The 23,678-nt window shown below is 46.6% G+C and overlaps 1 protein-coding gene across 2 annotated transcripts in view; it reads right to left on the reverse strand.

Annotated features, from left to right (window-relative positions):
• The window catches only part of LOC121657768 (alpha-1,3-mannosyl-glycoprotein 4-beta-N-acetylglucosaminyltransferase B), a 51,290-nt gene extending 27,618 nt beyond the window's left edge, over window positions 1–23,672 (reverse strand). Inside the window, exon 1 of one of the 2 annotated variants that reach the window (XM_042013841.1) lies at window positions 23,496–23,672. In XM_042013841.1, the coding sequence (XP_041869775.1) occupies window positions 23,496–23,592 (97 nt within the window). In that variant the 5' untranslated portion in view covers window positions 23,593–23,672. The remainder of the gene's footprint in view (window positions 1–23,495) is intronic. The other variant, XM_042013843.1, reaches the window with a different exon arrangement.
• Window positions 23,673–23,678: the final 6 nt, after the last annotated feature.

Below are 23,678 nucleotides of genomic sequence, written 5' to 3' on the forward strand. Positions count from 1 at the left end.
TTGAAATGGATTTGGGTTTTCAGTATTTCACACACCGTTACCTTTACCGGTGCCACATATAAGGTAACCTAATTGCTATGTGAGCTGCTGTGGATCAGTTTTTCAGACCTTCCACCCCGAGGGAAGCTTTGTTACAGAAATTTGACATAGGTGCTGCAAGGAGAATGCAAGATGGGCTGCCAGAAGCTGTGCCCAGCAAACAGCGTCAGAGCCCACAGGGAGAGTTTTCCATGATTGAACAGTTGCATCTCACGCAGCCCAGAAAGCACCAGTGCAGCCATACGTCCTCACAGGAGCATGTGAAGGATGACATTGGATCAGGCTGTCAACTCAAGGAGGTGTGAGGCAAAGACAAGAGAGGGCACAGAGCTCCGGAGAGGCTATGGCTGCTCAGCAAAGGCACAGGAGGGAGAGGGCTTTTGCACAACAAAAACCCCAAGCACAGCTGAGCAAAGCCATAGCTGGTACTGAAGGAGTTAAACTGCAGAAATCACAGCAAACTACACCAGTGGGTGTGAGGGACTGCAGGGCCTGTCCCAGGGATGCCAGGAGGTCAAAACTCAGGAAAAATCCCACAACAGGGGAGCAAGGCTCAGCATGGCACAGGGAAAACAGTGTGACTCACCCACCAGGAAACTGCCCTTTAAACTTGCAGCATGACTCTGTAGAGCAAAATTTGAGCCCTTGTTCCCTCTCTACAAAGAGGTTTATTGGACTTCAGTGTCCAGGGAGGTAATTTATGTACTGAGGTGCTTTAGGTACCCCTGATGCACCTGAAACGGTCTCTCAAGGCCCATGGAGGCTGCTCAACACCTCTTGGAGTCCTTTGGAATGCCTCTCTGAGATATCCATAAAGCAAATCACCCTGAGTGAGTCCCCAGTTAATAACCTACCCTCACGCCCAGCTTCCCAAAGCTTCCTGCACACGGATCATCTTTGTTACCCAGGATCACTGCTGTGCATGGCTGAGAAAAATTTAATCCAATTTCTCTCTTCTTTAGGAATAAAACATCAAGCGCAGGCAGTCAGTCAGACACAGCAGCAATGTGGAAGAAGTGGCAGCATGGCTGGGTTATCACTGGCAGCAAACCCATGTCTGAGCGAGCAGTGGATATGGGGGAGCTCCAGTACTGGCATGGGCTGGGAGGAGTGGTTCAAGACATACAGCCTCTTTTGGGGAACTCATTATTTAGTTTTATGACCATGGAAAACCCCCAAATGTGTAAACTATAAGATCATTACTTAGCATGTGGGTATTTATGACTACAAAGATACTCCTACAAGGCTCCCATGGCCATGTCCAAAGCCTGGTGAGAGCAGGGGCATTCTGACAGCCCTATAAATCCATACGCTGGAAGAAATATCATATTAGCCCTGCATTGCTGCAGACTGGAGCAGCCCCAGCAGAGCTACCCAGTGCTCTGCACCACCTCCCTGGCATGGAGGGTTTTGCCAAGATACACATCCTTGTGCACCACCCAGAAGTGGCTAAACCACTTTAAAAGCCACAGTGGGGTCAGGATGCCACAGAGTGCTGCTTTGGCACTGCTGTGCCTCAGCAATGTCCCCTCTTGGGACCAAAACACACCCTCTGCCAAACCACCTCCAGCACCTCTGCAGCTCTGGCACCACTCATTGGCAGCCTGGCCAGTGCACACACTGCAGCCAATTCCCTGGGCATGCTTTCCTGAGGTCAAGCCCAGGAATGCCGTGTGTGTGTGTGTGTGTGTGTGTGTGTCTGTCTGTCTGTCTGTCTGTCTGTGTTTGGCATCAGATTTCAGCGAGGTGATGTTTCTACAACCCTTCCCCAGCACAGATTTAGAAGCTGTTGGACAAGCAGCCATCCAAGCACCCAGGAATGGGCAGGACATGAGTGCTAAACCAGCCTTGAACACCTGACAAATCAATTCTTTAACATTAGACAGCAGACTATAAAATGAAGCTATAAGCACGTATCACTGCACATGAAGGGAAATGTGTTCTGCTGCTAATGCCCATAACTTCCCTACTGAGGGTAATGGATGCCAACAAAAGAAGAGACATCCAAGAGCGCCAAAACGTGCACTGTTTTTTTTCTAAGCCTGTGTTGGGCACACTACTTGAAATACAGAACGGCTGAATTCTATTTTCTCCCCAACCCTCGAGCCAACGTAAAATGCTCATGTTTTAATAGTGTCATTAACCATTAGGATAAATTACCAGGGTTATAATGAATTCTCAGAAAAAATACTTGTGTCTTCAGAGCTGTGTTCCAGTTATACAACAAGCTGTAGTTCAGATTAAATAAAAAGCAACTCTTGTGATGGGTAGCAGATAAGAAGTCAGACTAAATAATGCTGGAGGTCCTTCCCACCTTTGAAATAAAAAAACCCATATGTGTTATTTATGATCAGTGTACTACAGGGCCTGGCTGATTCTCTGGAGCTGGAAAGGAAGAGCTGGATGATCTTCCAAAGGAGAAGGGGGAGGAAAAAAGCCAGTTAAACTTCCCAGCCAGGGAAACAATTCATGGATAGGAGCATTTTTTAACTTCAACTTCTTCAGCAAGGAGGCCGTGCACACTCATCTTGCTGTTCAAAGGACATCTTGTGCGTATGAGCAAATTTGTCCAAACCGTTTTGGCTCCGGCCGCGGCAGCATGTTTAGTACACGATTTCCAGATGTGCTTCTATCCCCGTCAGTCCGGCTGCTGCCTCAAGCCAAGAGAGTTATATAAGCTGCAAATCTTAATTGGATTATTTAGCCCAAATCTTTGGCCAAGAGGCAGCAGGGCCAGGGAACCGGACGGGCAGCCTGGAGAGGAGCTGCATCCCCACTGGCTTGCGGGGAAAGGGAGGAGCAGAATCCAGCAAATAAAAAGTTCATTAAAGCAAGACTGGCCTCTCCCTCTGTCTCTAATGTTTTCTCACACTTCCTGTCCCTTTTACAGAGGAGGTAGTAGTTGGTCTTTTACTAGAGCCATGTTTTCCTACTATAACAAAATTAAAAAAGAATGCAAGGAGCATTTAGAAGACATGAGCATTTCCTCTCTGCACTAACAAGCATTTCCTGACTGTGCAGCTCCATAACATGGAATACCACATTTAGCAACCTTGTTTTCCCACAATAATATTTTTTTGCCCAAACTTTGGCTGTTGTGGGGGCTTATTTTCCATTTAAGGGCATAATCCTGCTTGCAGGATAACCCATCCCAGCACATCTTCGTAGATGTAATTATTAGGGCAAAATCCTAAAAAAGAAAGTGTTGCGACTATTCTTGGGAAGAAATCAGGAAAGAGGAGAGAGAGAAGCTGAAGAGCTTCCAAATGCTGTAGCTATCAAAGTGTGCCAGAATGATTTTATTCCTTTTATTTTTAACAGAACTGGAGAGTTAAGTCAGAAGTTAACACAAGTATATAACTCACATTAAACTTTGAGCAGGTCGCCTGGTCCATTGCTTAAACAAAAGGTACATGCATGCTTGACAGCTACTCAAACCATTGTCATGAGGCCCTGGATGGACTTTGTATGGCTTTACTACAAATAATAATAAAAAAAAGCAGCCTGGCATCCTTCTCTGCCACTGCTGACAACACTCCCACCACTCTCCACCAGGCAAAGTGCCACAGATGAATTCAACAGATTAAAACAACCAGAACAGTACAACAAGACAGGGATGTGCTCAGTCCTGCTGGAAACAGCTCCACAAACACTGCAAATCACACGAAGAGAGGGAAGATGCCTCTCACTGCTCCTCTGGTCCCCAAAGCATCATGCACACAAGAACCCCAAAATCCAGAGCATCACTGCTGGCATCTACACTGCAATTCCTGATGAATATTCCTGTCAGTGAGGGGCTGCAATTAACACGCTGTACAGAGTCATAGTAAACAGCAGCAGTGACCAAAAAGCTCTTTATAGAAGGGCTCTCTGCTACAATACCATGATTACTAGTTATGGAAATATTGCAAAAAAAGGCAGACAAAGAGATTTCCACAGGGCACAGCGAGCCATCCAATTTGTGCTGTGCTTGGACTTTGTAAATCAAAATGCAAGTGACATTTACAGCACTCTAGCTGTTCCTTAAACTTTATTTTTCTTTACTGCGTGCATTTTGTGCCCTCAGTGAGCTGCAGCCAAAGCTCTGTGTGACTGATGGGAAGGCGAAAGTTGGCTGAGGCTGACTGGGCAAAGCAGCCTCACCCCCCTTCCCCGTTATCGGCATTAAGAGCTTCAACAAATTTGTGTAATACCCAGCATTATAGAAATGGATTTCCAACCAGAAGAGCAGTTGGCAGGATTAAACAAGTAGAAAAGCACATGCACATAAAAAATCAGGAGGTCTGCACACGAGCTAATGGAGCAAGCAGAAAATCACTGGGCATGCTCCCTGGGCTGGAGAACCACTTCCTTTACGACAGACAGTAACGTCTCATTACAGGAGAAACAAATACAATAAAGATGAATATTCCATCTTCCCCTGGCTACATTTTAAGTGTTAAGCCAATACAAATTCTCGGGTTATATTTCACAAAAATAGCTACTCAAAAAAACCCTGCTGGCAGCGCAGCAGAGCAAATTTCATTTGAAAGATAAATCCTACATTTTTGTAGGCAGATGTGAAAATATATCAGACTTTATCATAACAGCCCCTCCCAGGAGCCGAAGAAGCCACAGAGTAAATTTGCAACAAAAAAGTTGTTTCTTTTCCCTCCTTCCCCTATATTGCTTAACTCAACACAGACAAAACTACGAGCAAACCAACTGCATCTGGTAAACAGAGGCCACACACTCCCCCAGCGCCACGGTGCTCTGCAAAGTCAGTATGGAACCAACCCGGCACTTGGGATCATCAGTAAAACACTTGGATGGTGGAACTGCACGGATGCTGTAATTACTGTCATCACAAAATGACCATTCAGCTCCACTCCTCCACCGAGGCAGGACCGTACCAACCCTCAGTGAACAAACACGGCCTTGTCGGGGTGTCTGGGCATGAAGGCGCCTGACACTGGCCAGCGGCTGCCAGGAGGAGGCTGCTGGCAATTTCAGGAACGCTGCCAAATGCTGAGCTGGAGCAGGACATTGTAGCATTGCTATATCTGGCTGATAAAAGGGCAAAATCAAGCTACCTCCACAGTTTAGTGAAAACTCCTACAAAGCTGACATGTGAAATGATCTTAAAGCTGTTCTTCAGCGCAGGATTATAAATCTGCATCAACACCATCTTCCCTCCCGCTGCAAGAACATTGCACTGAAGGGTGATTATCCATCTCTTACCAGGATGGGGCAGGGAGCAAAGGAAGAAGCATCTTTAATGAATTAAATCCCAGCTTGGTCAGAGCGAGCCAATCCCTGCAAAGAACATCCCATGGCTGCTCCCACAAAGCAAATGAAATTCCCTAGAGAAGGTGTTGAAAATGGAGTGCAGAGAGACACACACCCTACCCAGGAGTGTGAGGGATGCTTAATCATTAAAACCTGTGGTTCCATACAGGTCTGCATCTGCAGTTCTCACCTACCCCCTTGGGAGGGGATGGATTAGGGGACGGGAGCTGGAATTGCCCCAGGCAGTAGTAGCACCAGGGGTCTGAGCATGACTTCCAGTCTTGTGCCTCTTGCAATCTCAAGAAGACCTTTCTGGATTCAAAATACTTTTAATGAGGACTAAATAGTTTATTATGACTACTATTTTTAGCTTTAATGAAACTATGAAGCAGATGATCACTTTTAACTCAATAACTAGTAAAAAATAAACCAAAAAATATATATCTAAAAGAAATCTGATGCATTTGGCAAAGCTTTCCTGCTGCATAAACCAGGCTCAGTGATGGCCTGAAGTGCAACAGAGCTATGCAAGGGGGACAGCTCCTGAGATTTGTAGTTTTTGGCCAAACTGACTACAAACTGGAAATCCTGCTGGCCTAAAGTCCCCTGGATTCAAGCACTGGAAGCAAACCTGCACCAAGAAGCAGCTGCTTCTATGGAGCGTAGCTTGGAAGAAGAGCTTAAGCTTTTGAGATTGCTTATTTTTCTTAAAGTTGGTTTACACATATTTATTCCTTCTATAATCTCCCCTTGCCTTGCATCTCGACTTTGAATTATTTATCATCAGGTATCACATTTATTTGCATACTTTATGAGGTACAAACCAAATGATTAGTCATTACATATTAGACTTTCCCAAACCATCTGTGCCAGGTTCTGCAGCAGTTTGGCTTTGGTTTTCTTTAGTACTTTGGGGGGAAAAAAAATTCAAGGGGAGAATACTGGATTAACTTGAAACACAGAGTAAAACAGTCCACGTTTGTGGATAGTAAAGCTTTATTACTCTGCTAGAGCTGTGCTCCTCCAGGAAGGTGCAGATGATCATCTTCAGTGTAATTTAACCAGTGATACAAATTGCAAGCAGCATTATTTCAAAGACCTCTGTTTATTGATTAGAAACAAAAGCCTTCTCCTCTTCCTGCTCCCTCCTTGAGTGGTGCTGATTGCACACAATAGAGAGCTATCACTTAAAGAGCCAATTAAGTCAACTTCTGAAAGGTAATTGAATAGCTGGAATTCTTAGTGCACTATTGTACTGCATTATCTTGATTGCAATGAAGGAAAAACAAAGCAGCCAGAGCAACGAAAATTAGAGAATGAGGCTCTGGCCATAGGTAGGAATACTGAAATGGATGGGCCCATGAACCCTGCCCTCCCTCCCCCCCACCCCCATCCCCCCCAAATACTTTCTTTCTGTTGCTACTTCTAACTCTTGCTAGAAGTGTGAGAAGGCACAGAAAACTTGGTCTTGTTTATTTTCTGCATTGGCAGGACTTTACGAGGGATGGGCTGAGCTACTGACCAGGCAAAGAGAACATTGCTGGCTACAGCCACCCCAACACACTCCACCCCTGCGGGGAACCCAACATCTGGACATCCTGTACTCAACCAAAACCTTTGATAAAATAATTTCTTGTGGCTTGGGCTACGAAGATAACACTTTCTGTACAGATTCACCTATGCCTGATAGAGCCATCAACAGATCTCTCTTCTGCTCTCCTGGCTACCTTAAAAACAACCAGAGGACTTTAGATCACCTCTGGGGTTTCCATACCATGGCCTACCCGGGTTGAAGTGAAACTACAAGGTTGAAAGCTGTTGGGAAGAAGGACATTGTTTCAGTCCCTTAGAAAAAGCAAGCTTATAAAAGCCCCAGTGATTGTAAGCCTGCCAGCACTCAGAATTTATATAAAATAACTCATTTAAATGCAGTAAAAAAATGCATCACAATCTGTGAGAAGAATCCTCAGAACTTGAAGGCACTGTCTGTACATGGTCAAAATTCACCATCAATTTTTGAGCAATTACTCAAAGTACCCACAGCTCTTGGGTTATAAAGCATTTACACAGACACATAAAATAAAACCTTTTTCCAAAGTAGGAAAAGAGGCGCCACAAAACATAAAAATCTCCCTCTTTCTCCTGCGCTGACAGCAGCCTGCGGCGTGACCTTCCACCCCTGGCCCTGGGTTTCCACAGCAGCACAATCAATCCACCCAACTTCTAAGCACACTAATGGCCAACTGCTGCTCTCCTCGAGCAGCTTTGGCACCAGCTGCCTCCCCACGTGTATTTTGTCTGGCACTGGAGCCTTGCTGAAGAACACAGAGCTGAGCAGGGTGAGATGCTGCAGAGAGGATGCTCGCTCCGTCTGCCCTCCTGGCACAGCCTGAAGTTCCTGCCCCGAGTCCCACAGACTTCCCAGCCCAGAACAAGTGTAGATATCCCAGAAAATCCCAATAAATGCCATTCCTCCAGTAACAAATATGCCAGCAGAGAAACACAAACCCATCCTTCTGTAGACACGGCTTCTGTGTTTGAGGGGCTGCAGGAGAGATGCTCAGAGGGAGGTTCCAAAGGGATTATGCACCCAGCAGGTTGGGAACCTCTCCTGTGTCCTGATTTCCCACCTGTGAAATGGGCTGAATGACACCCAGCCAGCCTTGTAGAGGGCTTTGCTTTTCATCAATCCACTTCCCTGTCTAGAAGTCAAGTAACACCACCTTCACCCTACTGCTGTGGGGCCTCAAGAGCTGTCAGTCTGAATGGAAACATCCATTAATCCATTGGGAATCTGGCAGTACCACATAACTAACCTCTGAAATACATGTGATACCAACGTTGGCCACTGTGACCAGAAGAATGACTTCAGCACACAGCGAGTCCTACCCAAACTTCTGCCTCATTCATTTTTGTCAGCCTCTCCTCAGTTTACTTTGCAATTATCTCTGCAATTCTTCTTTCAGAAGACAGGACACAATTTAAGGAACTTAAGCAATTGTTTCAAACTTGAATGGTCTCTATCCAAAAGAAGCCAGAAGGAAGCCCATGCACTCAAACACATCCCAAGAGTCTCAGTCCTCAGACAGTACTCTGTAAAGTGGGAGCATTAGGCTTTCTTCATTAGCAGGCTGAAAGCCCATCAAATACAGCAAAGCACCAGCCTCTCCCTGGCCATTCTTTACTTGAGACTTGTTCTATCTTTTCAAAAGCTCTTTTCAGTTACACAATCAAAAAATTCTTTAAGGACTATATCTGTCTATCTATCTATCTATCCATCTACCTATCTATATATCTAGAACAGCTCTAAAAATTGTTTGCACTTTCCCTGAGAGCTCACGTCTACTTATTGGATGGAGGAGCCAAGAGGAGAGAACAAATATTTCATGGAGCAGCCATTGCACATAAATACTGCCCCTGACACAGATGTGCCATGAATACAATTGCATCCTCACATCAATTACTAGTACACTCTAGAAGCTACATTTGTAGAAGTCAAATAAATAAATGTAGGTTTGAAATAAAAAATTATTTAAATTTCCAGCAAGCCGCTTCACCTTATAACCATTCTTTCCTGTGACATGTTGTGCTGGTTCCTATTCTAATAACACATTCATGTACCTGCACAGGTACAAGGGATGTATACAAATCACATCTTGCAGAACAACTGTTGGCAAAGAGCAGGATTTGAGTATTCATTACTCACTGCTCAACAGTTACATACATTTTAATTCTGACCTCAAAACACAGTTTGGACCATGGCAGATATTTCCTACAGCACAGGCTGCCTTCAGATGAGAGTTAATTCAGTTTGAACATGGCAGCAATGAAGAAAGAGATTTAAACTCTTTCTGCTCATTCTCCAAGCTTAGTGCTGCAGAGGTAAAAATGAGGGAGGACTAAATTGGATGGCTGAATTTGCCTCTCTCAGCCTCAGCTCTGAATTCAGACCAGCTGGGTGAGGCCGCGCCTCCCTGTCACCTCTGTGACATCAGCCTGTGTCAAAAAGAAATTAAATTATTTTAATGAGATTCTGCTGAATGTACACTGGTGGAACCAAGAGAAGAATAACCTCTAGTTTTAAGCTGCTTAATTTTCACCAAAAGAAGGGGACACACTCCTCTGCAAAACTCTTCCTCCTTTCCTCTTGTTACCCTGAGCAGCTCCCTCCTGCTATTTGACATTAATAAGTAGATCATTACTTCACCAGCCGCACTTAAAATCTTCCATAAGGTAAGATCCAATTGCAATTTTACATCCACATAGCTGCCCACACTGAAGAGCCCTGAAATGCTCTTAACGAGTTGTGTGCAGAGGGATCGGCTCTTCACACATCAGCAGAACAGGCTTGGGAAGCGACAGCTGCTTCCATAGTGCACAGGCAGTGGAGCAGTTTAAGGGGAAGAGAAATGGTATAAATAATTGAAATCACAGCAAGAAATGTAGGCAGAGCAGAGGGAAAGAGGGCAAGTCCAAAGAAGCTGGCAGCAGGAGAAGAGATAAGGACTTCTCCTGGAAGCCAAACTAAACAAAGTGCATGTACAAAATCCACACCTTCCTGCCGGTGTGCTATGCCACACACCAGCAGACAAAAGAATTTCTTGACCTTTTCTGCACTGGCTGGCTGTGATCCGAATTCTACCCAACTACGAGCGCTCTCTTGTCAACATCTTCCCTTTCCTCCTCTCCATCAAATCCTGAAGTCTGATGCAAATGATCCCCATGTATGTCGCAGCACTGCAGTGACCTTGGTAACCAAACGATGCTGATGAGTTGATGTGGATTTCAAATTCTGCCACTGACAACCACCTCACCTACAGGGACCCACTCCTCCTGGCCCAGCTTTTCATGGTGAAGCTCTCTGGGAGGCTTCCCAGTGCACCCAGGACATTCAGGCCACACCAGAGAGGATCCTGGTCTCAACTGGGGCCTCTGAGTACCATGAGCCCCTGCAGAAATGGCCACCTTTGGTTTGCAGGCTTGCAGAGTAACTAACCAGCACTGTGGAACAAGAGACGAGTGCTTAAAGTTTCAATCCCAGGAGTAAAACACCTCCTTTGATGGCCACAGCTGCTACAAAGGGCTAAAGGTATAATTTTGCCTGACCTTTAACTATTACAGCAATACTCCTCGACCTGCATTTTAGAAGTTATGAACAGACAGCACAAGCTAAGTGATCTGCCACTGTCTTGACAGATTTCCAAAGAGACATGAAATATCTGCCTTTCTGTGTGTGTGCATCGTGCAAGTCACTTGAGAGATGTGCAGACATCCGGAAAAAAATCACAGTTTCTCTCTGGGTAGCGCTCACCCAAGCAGGAGATGGCAGGAGATCGTTTATAATGCTCTGTGGAGGTAACACTTGGCATAACAGCTCCAGGAGCCGCTCCATCACAACACTGGGTTGGAGAAAGGACACTTCAACTCAGCTAACCAGACACCTTTAACAGAGCAAGTAATGAGATTTCTTAATGAGTGGTTCATCTGAAGGGTGTGCAGTGATACCAAGACCCAGGTGAAAATGCCCATCAAGATCTCTGTGCAAGTCACGAGTGTGTAGGATGGATATCTTATTTTAAACAGCAATCAATTGATTTTTAGGAATCAGCTGTCAGACCTTGCCAGACTCCTCTTGCAGAATGTCAGTATTTTTAGGCAAAAGCCTGCACCAGGCATCACTGTTAAAGTTCAGCCCTGCTCCTAGAGCCACAGGGCACACAACTCTGATCAGGAGGTGAAGAAACCTTGATACTGACTTCTGTGTGAGCATTTCAGCTTAAGAGTTGCTGTTCTAGAACCATGTCACCAAAACAAAAAATGACCACATTTTTTAAACATGACTCGTTTCCTAAAGAGCCTTCCAGAGGCTGCAAGGATCCCACGTATCCTCTTCTCTACACACAGCCCTGCTTGGCAAGTGCTTTATCGGGGTGTGCCCAGCTGCACATCACACCCTTGTGCAGCCTACCTGTCCCAAATCCAAGCCTGATATGGAAGGGCTGAGCTTCATGTGCCTCTAAGGACATCCTCCAGATGGGACAGGCAAGTGACAGCTCACAGTGGTGTGAACAGCAAATCTGGTGTCAAGAGCAACTTACAGTTCACAGCAAAAAGAGACACACCAACCCCTTGGATTTCAGCACAAAACTGGCCCTTGTAACCTCTCTCTGCCACAGGAGGGAGACTGGAAACCCAAGTCCACCTTGGACAGGACAGAATTTCTTCTTTGACTTCTCACTAAGAGCAAGGAAGCCCTTCTGTACTTCTAAAGACAACTGAGCCCTAACAATGCTGCCATGACAGCAAGTAAAGATGGGAACCTTGTGGTTTCAGAGGGTCTGACACTGAGAAGCTGCATTTGGGTGCTCTCCAAACGAATGATGGGACTCTTTCCTGACAGAACAGCCATGAACAGCATCTGTCCTCTGCAGTGCAAAGAAATGGTGCTGACTGCCAATCCTCCTCTTCCAGCTGGAGGACAGCTCGTGGGCAGCCGTCTTCAGCTGAGAGTCTCCAGATTGCTCCCATTGTGGGACACACAGCCTGGCTCACCAAAAGATGCTGCAGCCAGCTCAGACATGCCTTAGATCACTTGGGGAACACTTTGTGTGAGGCTGGAGAGAAATGGCTCTCTGACAGCTGGAAAATGCAGCAGCCTGAGCAGCTGGGGGATAATGAAGAAGCAGCCACTTCCTAGAGGTGCTTTGCTGTCACCCACATTCTTAGAGGTGCATTTGTGCTGCCATTTCCTCTGACCATGGGGTCTCAGAGGACAGAGTTTCTGTAATGCAAAGCTTTGAATGCTGTTAACTGAGCCAACCCCATCCAAATGTCACGGTCTCAGTCACTACAAAACTGTTCCTTTCTGCCATCCTCCACTCCATCCATGGGGTATCCATTAGGTTCAAACACGAAGAGCCTACAATAAGAGCCTCATTAGCTGACTGTACAACTGGATTTGTTTTGGAGCACAGCGCTGTCCCCCACACTGCAGGACAGAGCTCTTGATGGGGAAAAAAAAATGGATCAATTAAAAGAATATCTCACATACCTTAATATTACATGCAGCTCTTCTGTCAGACTTAAAACAACAGCACTACCAGCTGTAAAATGGGAAAAAAAAACCCCAGGAAGTCTCTCAAAACAGCAGACCAAATGAAAGGAGAAAAAGATGAAGGAGGTTTCAAATCTGCCCTGGAGAGAACGTGTGTCACAGCTTTAACCTGCTGTGGGGAGGGGGAAAAAACGAAACAGGGCAGCAGAGACCAGAAATCAGATTTATTACGACCAACCAGGTAGAAAAAAGACAGATCATCACGAAGAGAGGATGGCTGTGTTGGAATCAGCCAGCTTCTGAAAATGTCTAGTCAGCTTTAGCATTTGATACACATGAAATTGGTGTCCACACAAGACTATTCTCCTGAAAGGATGGGATTTAATGCAGTCAAGATAATTATCTAGATCCTTCTTTATCCCATTAGTGGTTTTCATTCGCATCCTGGAACACCATAAGCGGATTGTTCAAGAATTATTTGCCATCCACTGTTTCAATCCCGACTGGAATTATCTTTATACCTCAATACGAAGAAAAAAGATTACATCCCTGCCAGGGCTTGCTGGAATGCCCTCTTTTCTGAGGCTCCCTTTATCATTCTTGTTCTATAAGGTGATGAAACGAATCAAAAAATAATTGTCATGGACATGATTTTGCCCTTTCCTCCTCTTTCTTCCTCACACAGGTGTTTGGGAGGAGGAGGAGGAGACGCTCTTCCCCCCATATCCCCTGCAGGAGATGCATCGCTGCACCTGCACAGAGATGAAGCTCAGCAAGACTTACTCATCGAATTACCCAGGACAGGATCCAAAAATGCTCCCAGCTTCCTTTTGCACCACGATCCACTAATAAAAGAACAAGGATGAAACTGTTAAAACCAATTAAACGTATCACTTGATGCATGAGCAGGAAGCAGGATTCACTGCACTAGAAATCCCAGGGGCGTATGCTAAACGTCACCTCTCGTGCTCCCCAGCAATGTATGCCACTGTGCAAGCTCCGGTGGAGATCAGGCCAGCGTCACTCAAACAGCCAACACAACCCCTTGCTTCAAGGCCTAAAACAACAAGAAGACAAAATTCCCCTCCCAGCTACTCTAACTGCCTGCCAGGTTTTGTATTAATGGAAGGATTACATCTCCATCCAGGTATGGCAAGGACACAGATCGTCTCCTCACGGGCAGCCCTGACTCTGACCAGCAGTGAGGAAAGATGCCTGGATACCACAAAAACCATCCCTTCTCCTTATGGAAAATGAAGGAGGTAGGTATTCAGACCTGACATGAATAGGAACGCATGTATTTTTTAAAGAATCGTGCTTTATGGCTGTGTAATGAGATCTGTAGGAGAGTTATCTCTATAAACAAGTTATTAAAAGGGGGAGGAGGGACACAATAATAGCAGGTGCCAATTACTCAGCTCCCAGCAGAGACTCTTCAATTTCTCACCTTCCCCCAAAGCAAGATGTGCCTCTGTATGGCACCGCATTCACTTGCAAGTGTGAGACCCTTTGGAGTGTGGCTTCTCTCCCCCTGGCAGAGCTCCATTGCCACCGGAGCAGGGCCGCCCCTTGCCCCACCAGCCCTGCGCCAGAGCTGGGACCAATACACCATGAAATTAATTTGGAAACTGAATACAACCACATTTTTATTTGACTTCAGAATCTGGCCACTCCTCCCATCAAGAGGAACAGCAAATTTGTGAGCTCACTGCAACTGCCAGGTTTGCATCTCTGCAAGTATCTGCTTAGTTTTGGGAACAAAACACCAGTAATGATTTTGCTATTTTAAGATGGCGGCATCATTTCAGACAGTAAATGTCCACCTGGAGCTGTCAGAAAGAGCCCATCCTTTGAGGCAAGCACACCAAGGTAATGATTAATATTACAAAAGTAATTCAAGCCTCTAAAATCATTGTTTTCAAGATCAGCAAATAATTACCAAGGCATTCAGCAATCAATACCCAAGATAAATAGAAGATTAAATTGCAAAAGAAACAGAAGAAAGTACTTAATATTTGCCAAACACATGCCAAATACACTTTTTCATGGTAACCAAATACTTCCCGTAAATAGATATTTTAGCTCAGTGGAGAGGCACTTTCAGAAAGTAATAAATTAATCCAATAAAACAGACAGACAGGGTGGAACCAGACATTAACGAAACACAAACTGATCTATACAGAGCCAACCCACAATCCATGTCCTAATTATGCTCATCCACCACTCTGAGTACTTACCTCCCCCACCCAGGTCAGCTCTTTAGCTTGGGGAAAATACATGTTTCATGTGGATTCACTGGCACGACAAAGTGGAGAATTTCAGCCATCAAATGACGAAGCTTGTGCTCAGCCAGAATTTGCATTTCCAGTTTTTTTCCTAAATACTTCTCGCTCCTCAAAGTCAGTAAATCAATCTCCTTTTAAACACAATTTTTGCCTTTCCTTCAATTTAGTTGAAGCTCTATATATGACGTGCAGGAGGAGCTCCTGCTGCCCATCAGCACCAGCCACCCACATGTGACGCCTGGGGAAACATCCCCACAGCATATCCTCACTCTGGAATCAGGATGCTATGTCCTGGGGGGCTGTGCCTGGCCTCACCACCACTCCTGGGACCCAGATGGACTCAGAGCAACCCCTGACACTTGGTGCAAAGACCAGCACCATCGCCTCCCCAGGCAGCCTAAACCAGCTTCTACCCAAAATCATTGCTTGGTGTTAACGAAGCCACACTATTAGGTGAGTATCTGGTAAAGTTCTTCAAATAGTGGATAACTTGAACTGGACAAGGTTAAGAGAGGGAAGACATGGGAAGATCTCCATCCTGGTCATTTTCTACAGCATCAAAGGAAGAAGAAAGGGAGGAAACTGAGGGAAAGAGAAGACAAAGAGAAAAGATATCAAAGCCAGCTCCAGAGAGTGCAATGAGAGATGGCACGAAAAAGGAATAGTTAAAACATGAAAGGCGAGATCAAATAAAAGTAAAAGATCACAGTCTGGGCACAGAGCAGAGGGAGGGGAGACCACCACAACACTTCTGCCAGCATTAACAGAATAATTCATCCGACAGGTACTTGTCTGTGGCAGTGGTTGAGTCTGAGAGAGCTCAACCACCACCAGATCCATCCATTCACCTGGCAAAGGATACAGACAAACACTGCTCTTGTTCTTCACATGGGGACACTGCACAGCAGCTCTGCTCCCCTGAGTGTCTGTCTTTTGGAGAGGAATAAAGAAATTTAGTTCTCCCTCAGAAAACTTCTCCAGCTTCTGTGTGAAGTTCTTGGTACGGGCAGGGTTGGCCTCACTACTATGCTTTAACTAAACCACTACTTGTTTTCACAATATAAAATACATATACACAGATCTTTAAGGAGCTCATTTCTCAGGATTAGAAGCGTTTCTTTGATTATTTACAAGAGCTTCTAAAGGCTACACAAACTTTTGGTACCACAACCTCTGGCTCCTCCCTAAGCCGTGACATTCCTCAGAATGTGTGACAATTCACAGGAGATTTCTTGCCACGTACGTACAAGCAGTGAGTGACAAAAAAGGGTCTCCAGGCTGAACCTCCCAGAAAGCTCTTGGCATCGCAGGGAGAGAAGAAAAACCTAAGTGCTCTAAGGCAGACTTGAAATGTGATCAGGATGATCTGAAAACTCATTGAGGAACAGGTATGGACTAGGCAGCAGCACTGCCACTACCAACAACTCCTGAACAACCAGAGTGACAATTATAGCCACGAGTAAATGGACACTGTAACGCAACAAAACTCACCATGAACTAAAAGACAGGTGGAGATTAATTCTTGCCCAGAAGCTTCTTTAAAGCCTAATGATTTACATTTTAATGCTACTGCTGTCCACTTTAATATAAGCAGAAATGAAAATATCTTGCACAAGACATTTTTGTGTGCATGTCTAGTCATTTCAAAATACAGATTAACCTTTAGGTAAGTATTTATCCTGTACGTAGCACAGGAGGGGTGGAATATTTAAATACTGGGGGAGTCACTCCAAGGCAGGGACAGGCAGGCAGGAGAAGAGATGGAGTTACAGAGCCATCTGTGTGCATCAGAGACACATCCATGCTAATGCACTGATCCTGAGACTCAAATGTGACTTGACACCAGGACAAAACAGAAGGAGAATTAGCCAGTGACACAAGTAATGCAGAAAGAGATTATTTAATACAGGAATCTGCCACTCCCAGACTTTCCTGCTGTGCAGGGAAGCCTGATGTGAGCTCGAAAATAAACCCAAGAAGGGCATTGCTGAATAAAAAGCCCCCTAAGCTGCAATTCAAATGGAAAAGGTAGAAAAAATTTATTTCCCTCCATCAAAGACAACAATCCTCTGCCTGCATCAGGAAGCTGCTAAGCAGATGCTTGATCAGCCCTCCCTGAAAAGCCTCTCCTCCTAACAGTGCTAACCTGCCTGCCCCTACTGAAGCTCTTTGATTATTTTAATACTTTCCACAACCCTTTAATTTGCCCAGTGAGTTCTGCCACCACAGCAGCCCTCTTCACCCACCCAATCTCCCAACCTCTTGGTCTCCGTCTCATGAAAAAGAAAACTTCAGCATTAGAATTGGCACAATAATGATATGGAAAATTTTCACCTAGAACATTAAGCATCATCTCCAAGTATTTTTAGGCAGGTTTTATTTTGAGGCTCAGCCTCAAGGGTTTCCTTCAATGTCCTGGTGGCTGTGGATGCCTGTGCTGAGCCAGGCAGCCCAGTATGGATATTTGTTTGTGTTTCTTTACACCACAATCAGAAAAACTGGTCCTTTGGTGACTGGTTTGAGTTTTGTGAATAGGGAGGGCCATGGATAATCCAAGCCTACCTGCAGCAGCCTTGTCCATCTCTTGCTAAAGCAATTTGTCCAGCACTTAGTGGCTTCAAGGCTTTCTAGAGATGACTGGCAGCTTCACTTAAACTAGCCAGCTATAGATGTGTTTTACATTAAACACTAAGTGAATAATCAATGAACATTCAGGATATAAGTACAAATCAATGATTTGTTTTAGATGAATCAAAGGGAATCACAAATGAGTTTTGTTCTGCAAAAGAAGTAAACCAAGAGAAGTACTTGATATAATTGGGGGTGTGTGTGTTAACCTCCTCTGCCTGCTCCTCTCCTACGCGCTGACACAGACCCTGCTGTCACAGAAGCGTGGCTGTGTCCTCCAAACCCCTGTGACAAGAGATGTCACTGTCCCCAGAGAGCAGATGGGAACTGAGGAATGAAACCAGCCAGCTGACTTTTCCAAGACAGGGAGGGACACAGCACAGCAAGGACACGAATCCGAGTCTATGCTGAAGAACACAGGCTAGGAGAAAGCCCTTGTAACTTCAACTCCATCACACAACCACAGCTCTTACTGTGGGAGCAGCAACAGGACACAGCAAGTGCACACACAGTACAGGTCAAGAGGCCCATTTAAAGGCCTTTAAAAAACCTGCAAATAAATAAAAACAGAAGTACAGGTGACTTCAGACTATGAATTACTTATTTCGATAAATGCATATCAACAGATTGCACAGTGCCTCTTGCTCTTGGGATGAATTTGTTCAAGTCACAGGTGCGATAATTTTGCAAATGCTGCTGCATTCCAGCCACCAATTTCCCACAGTGTCTGCTGAGCATCACCCAGGCCACGTAAAGTCTCTCAGAAATGCTCCTGCACATCTTTTTAATCACCATGCATTTTAATGACAGATTTCTACACTCCATGGTTCCCTAGCCAGGTCCTCGCCTGCACCTCCTCAGCCCTCAAAAGCACTCGCTGGGTCTCCTGCTGGTGTCTCTCCTCCTGGGAAATGCTTGCAAGGGTTGCAGTGAAATGATCCCAGCTGAAACCAGGGCTTTCACTCGTATCCATTTCGCTGCAGGCAGTGCCCAAGACCTCAAAGAAACTACAAAAACCTGAAGTCAAGCTGGTGCAGGCAACAGAAATGAAAAAGCAGCGGGAACCCCACATGCCGCAGGACACGGCTCGTATTTAATGGTATCAAGCTTTGACTCTGCTGCTTCCAGAGCGGATTAGCATTCACGGCTTTTATGCACTATAGAAGAAGACTTTGTAAACACACTCAGAGGAACGTCCCTCTGGGACAAAGTTTGCTTCCCACAAAGGACACCCCCAGCGGCGGAGCATCCCGCCGTGTGCGGCACTGCGCGAGTGGTATTTCCTTACCAAGATGCTGCCTGAGGCCTCCCTGCTGCACCAGAGCAATGTCCACGCTGCAGCCAGTGCCCCACAGCCACCAAACCCAGCATCCTGCTCCTCACCACGCTCACAAACCAAGGGAGAGACCCTGTGCTCAGACCTGCACCAAGACACCCACCCGGGATGTGTGTGGCGAGTCCTTCAAGGAGCTGTGCATGCCTGTTCTGAAGCGCTTCCACAACATCCATGGGAAAAACAGCTCCCACAAGGTGAGCGTCCAAAATACCACACAGTCACAATTGATCCTAAGGGTGTGAAGCCACCATGCAAAGGGCAACCCCACTTTGCAGGCAAATCTACAGGTACAGAGTTGACTGCAGTTGGGATTTTAGAATGGAAACCAGGAGCTGGCTGGCAGTGGGTAACTAGAAATCATTAAAATTTGACAGAGAGAACACTTGCCAGGGGAAGCCTGCACAAAAACATGGATACAGAGCCTGCCCTGAGCTACACAGCCATACTGAGGAGGTACAATGTCAACCTCTACATTGGAAATGTAGCATTTCCAATGGGCGGCATGTTGGGAGTCTCCTAAAAGGTTCAACACAAGGTTTAAAATTTCCTATTCAATTAAAAATCAAATCCCAACACTTAAAACCCAAATATCCTGCAGCATTTATGGCTCTGGCATAGGCTGCAAGGGGCAAAGAGAAGGGCTGTATAAGCAGCACATGGCTGCTCAGTCAGTCAAGATAAGAATAAACATTATGGTTGAGAAATGAACAGTTTTCACCATTGGAAATGAAAAAAACCACAACAATTTAATTGCAGGTAGGTTAAACTGTTTGTCTTCATCCCATCTGTACTAGTGACTTACCTAAAGTCATGAAACCTTCTTGGTTTTACTGATCCCTCAGTAAGTCCTGAGTCCCCTAGAGTCCCCACACTGGGCACACTAACACCCAAACCTGCCTGTGCCTTCCCAAAGGCTTGATTCTCCACCCTTAAACCCTACATATCCAACACCTGACACCAGGTTACAAAGGAGCTCTCTGCATGGCAGCTCATGGTTTTGGGAAGTTAAACCACATTTAAATCTAAAATCAGCAAAGAGAATATCAGACTTTGGCCAAGACACCCACCACCGTGACGCACAGCACGTGGCCACCTCCGAACAGCCCATGATGCTGGACACCGGCTGCCTGGGTGAGTGGCTGTGCTATTTGAGGCTGCCCTTCTCTTCCCACTCCAGCAGGCTATTTCAAATCCCATTTATAATTGGAAAGAGGCAGCATCTGTTTTTGCAGACCATGAGGTCAAAACTTTACTAATAACCACAGCACGGCAGAACACCATTAGCAGGTAAACAAGCCCTGAGTTGGTCTCAGAAAAGCAGCTCTATACATGGTTTGTTCTGGTTTATTTTCTTTCAATTAATTGTTTTGTCCTCCCAACACAGAGTGGGAAGACAAGCAGACTCTGCAGTGCATTACATGTGTTTTAATATGATATTATCCCCCACTGGAGGCAATGTGGACACCTTGCCAGAGTTCCCCACAACTCAACGACATCAGCAACTCCAGAGCACTGGGAATTGTCTCCAGTCACTCACAGGGGATGACTGATGTTACAAAGGACTGGAAAACACAAAGCCTATCTTTGAAAAATACAGGGATGGGAACAAGGAAGCAGGAAATTATAGAATAATCAGCTTAAGTTCAATTGAAGTGCTTAGAAGACAAGGAGAACTTGAGCAAGAAATAACCTCTGCTCATCAAGAACAAATCACATCAAATCTCTCTTTCTGTGACAGGGTGTCAGAACTTGCAGGAAGGGGAGAAGAAACAAAGATTTCAGAGACCTGTGATAGTGTCTGATGGGACATGCCCGTAACGTAGCCAGGGATGCAGAGACTGGCCTGAGCTGTCTGAAGGTGGGACCACCATTGCTGGGAAGACCACCCAGGAACAGGGCACTGCTCTATGAGCACAGACTGGGAGGACCCTACTGAAGCATCTTCCAGCAGAACCCACCCCACCAATTGGTGTTCTCGTCCATGACTTGGCTGATGGCAGAGAAAACAGGCTGATTGCCCTGGAAGGCTACACCAAGCTGAGAGGGACTGCAAGCATGCAAGAGGACAAGAATTCAAAACAATCCCAATAACTTAGAAGAAGCAGTCTGGGAAAAAAAAAAAAAAAAAGGACTCAGTTCAACAAGGACAAGCATGAGGTAAAGCAATTTGGTAAGAATAATTAACCAGGCAAACACAAGATAAGGAATGAAAAGCAGGAAAAGTTCTGGAGAGGAATAGTTGAAAGGTTGATGGGATAAAAAATATAAACATGAGTCACCTATGGCAAAAGTGAAAAGCACACACAGTGGGATATATATAAACAGGATCACTGTTTGTAAAAGATATGAAGTAACCCCCAGTCTTCTGAGCAAAAATACAGCAGCAACTTCAGCCCTTTATCCCAGGTTAACCATCACTCCTCACCAAGGATGATGGTCCAGAAGAGAGTAACAAGAGGCAGACCAAGAATACATGACCTAAAAAATAGTGATCAAAGGAACCAGTGTGGTTTAATCTGTATTAGTAAAGGAAACAGTAGCAACTTCGAAATATCTACTGGGCTGCTGCAAAGGAAGGAAGGAACTTTTCTGCCTGTGCCCAATAAATAGAAAAAAGAAGAGAAATCCTGAAACTAAACTGAAGAAAAAGACATTTCTGTACGAATCATGAGAAAAACCTAATATGAGGGCTGCTAAATGTCAAACAGATTGTCTGGGGAGCTTAGGAGTCCCTGTCATTGGAGGTTTTTAAGAATAAATACGACAAACATCTGTCAGGAAGGGGTTGGTTATCAGCGATCCTGTGGAGGGCAGGAGATGGACTGAATGACCTCTCAAGGTCTTCTCCAGCTCTGTATTGAATAACGGCCTGATACGTAAATGACCATAATAGCCGGAACCCTGCTGTGCTGACACAGCCGGCCCGTGTTGGCTGTGACCTGTTGTAGCCATCGCCGTGTGCTGCTGACAATCTGTTGCTGCCAGAGGAAACTGCGCATCCCGGGGAGGGTCCTGCCGAGAAGGACAGGGACAGTGGTACCCAGGGTTGTTATTTCGGCACTTGCATGAGCCACAGGGAAAAGCTGCTTGTTAAAAAACAAAAGTGTGTCAAAGGACAACACAGCCCAGACAGCACAGACTGCCTAGTGGGGTTGGCCACCCTGCTTCTGAAAGCAGGAGGGGCTGCTCGGAGCCCACACAGCGCTGCACGCTGCTTTTGCTTTATTTATGAGAGGAAGCTGCAAGCAAAGCCACTGCTCAGGGGTAACCACAGGGCAGTTCTCCGAGCGTTCCTCTGCGCCTGAACAAGTACTGTGGTCTAGCACTTCTGTCTGAAAGCAACACACAACACCAACACCTGGGTATGCAAACATTTTGGCCAGCTAAAAATCTGACCAACAGAAGCAAACCAATCCACCAGTACCAAGGCAGCACCCCTGCCTTGCAAACGCTTGTCACCCAAACCTCTGCAGGAGGCAGCTCTGGTGGGATTTAAACAACCTTAGCAGCACAACAGGAGAGCCTTCAGTGACGAATGAGGCAGAGGAGTCCAAGCAGCCACCTGTCAGACACCTGCAGCTACCAGGAGTAAATCGCACATCCCCGGCACTCCTGCCCTGCTGCCAGGGAAGGGGCTGAATGGGCTCATGTCATCCTGCCCATCAGAGCAAAACCTTCCCCCAGAGCTGCCTCAGCCCTGATGCCAGCCTTGCACCATGGACAAGCTGCACCTTGTGATGGTGCATGGTGTGCCACAGGATTCCAATTCCATCAAGTTACAGCTTACACTCAAAAAAAAGCTGCTTCTCAGCTGCAGCAGGGAGAGATGCTTATATGCCAAATACAATGAGAGAGTCAAGGGCTGGTTGGTCAGACCACACACCTTTAAAGACCTCTAAAAGTGCAGCAACTAGAAGAGCTGAGCGATTACCACAGGCGTAGGAGGCTGCACACTCATACACAGTACAGAGACACAATTCAGAAGCAACTGTCAGAATTGTCCTCCAGGCCAGGATAAGTCCAGTGCACTGCTTGAGTGACAGACTGGGTGGAGAAAAGCAACTGTTGTGTTGTCAGGAAAAACCAGTAGCAAGCATCTCTGCAACATCTGCACAGGATTCCTCCACAGCCTCGGCGGGACAGGGCCCTGCACCTCTGCTCTGCAGCTGCCTACTCAGTGCAAAGCCAGCACCAATATTTGCGTGCTGAAGCCACAGTCCTCACACCTGTCCCACATCCACTGAAGTTACTGGACTCAGCATTGAGCCACAACAGATGCATGCAGGAAAGGCAGAGCTGCTCAGATCTCCGCTCATCAGTTTGCCCAAAGAACCCCCAGCATTTGAGAGCTCTCCACAATTGCTGGTACCATCATCCTTCCACGCAGATTTGACCCACCTGGCACCCATCGCCCATGAAGGTTTTGGCCATAAACATGAGGGTGCAAAGAAACACATCACCAAAGCCAAGCCAAGCGTACCCCGACCCAGACAAGAGCCCGTCCATCACCCCACATCTCCCCGACCCTCCGTGGGCACCCCTGGCCACAGCGCGCCTGGGGAACGAGCAGGGACCCCCGGCTGGGGCACCTCCCGCCCATCTGGGCACGGGCATTCGGCCCAGGGGTCCCACAGGTCACGGTCCCCTGGGGGCCAGGGAATACCGCGGGGCCAGAGGCACACAGAATCGCGCCGAGTCCGCACCCCTGGGGCTCCAGCAGGATCCAGCCCTTGGGGATCCCCCAGGTCCCGCAGGATGCTCACCGGGTCTGGATCCCAACGCACCCCCAGGGTCCAGCCGGGCCCGACTCGCGGAGTCCCTGCACCTCCTCCCCGGCGGCGGGGCGGCGGCCGGGTCCCCGCGGAGGCGGCCGAGCCCCCCTTACCTTTGTGCCCGCCGAAGGCGCCGTACCAGGAGAGCGAGAGCAGCGCGCACAGGCAGCCGAGCAGCAGCGTGAGCGCCGTGCCGCTGCGGAGCCTCATCGCCTCCTCGCCAGCGGGGGCGGCCGCATGTCCCGGGCGCGGCGCGGCCTCGGCGACCCCGGGGGCCCCGGCGGAGCGGAGCGGGG

Source organism: Corvus kubaryi, unplaced genomic scaffold (genome assembly GCF_017639235.1).
Source record: "Corvus kubaryi isolate FWS band 111438036 unplaced genomic scaffold, C.kubaryi_AGA036_p1.0 split1-37374, whole genome shotgun sequence".
In the NCBI taxonomy this organism is placed as follows: Eukaryota; Metazoa; Chordata; class Aves; order Passeriformes; family Corvidae; genus Corvus; species Corvus kubaryi.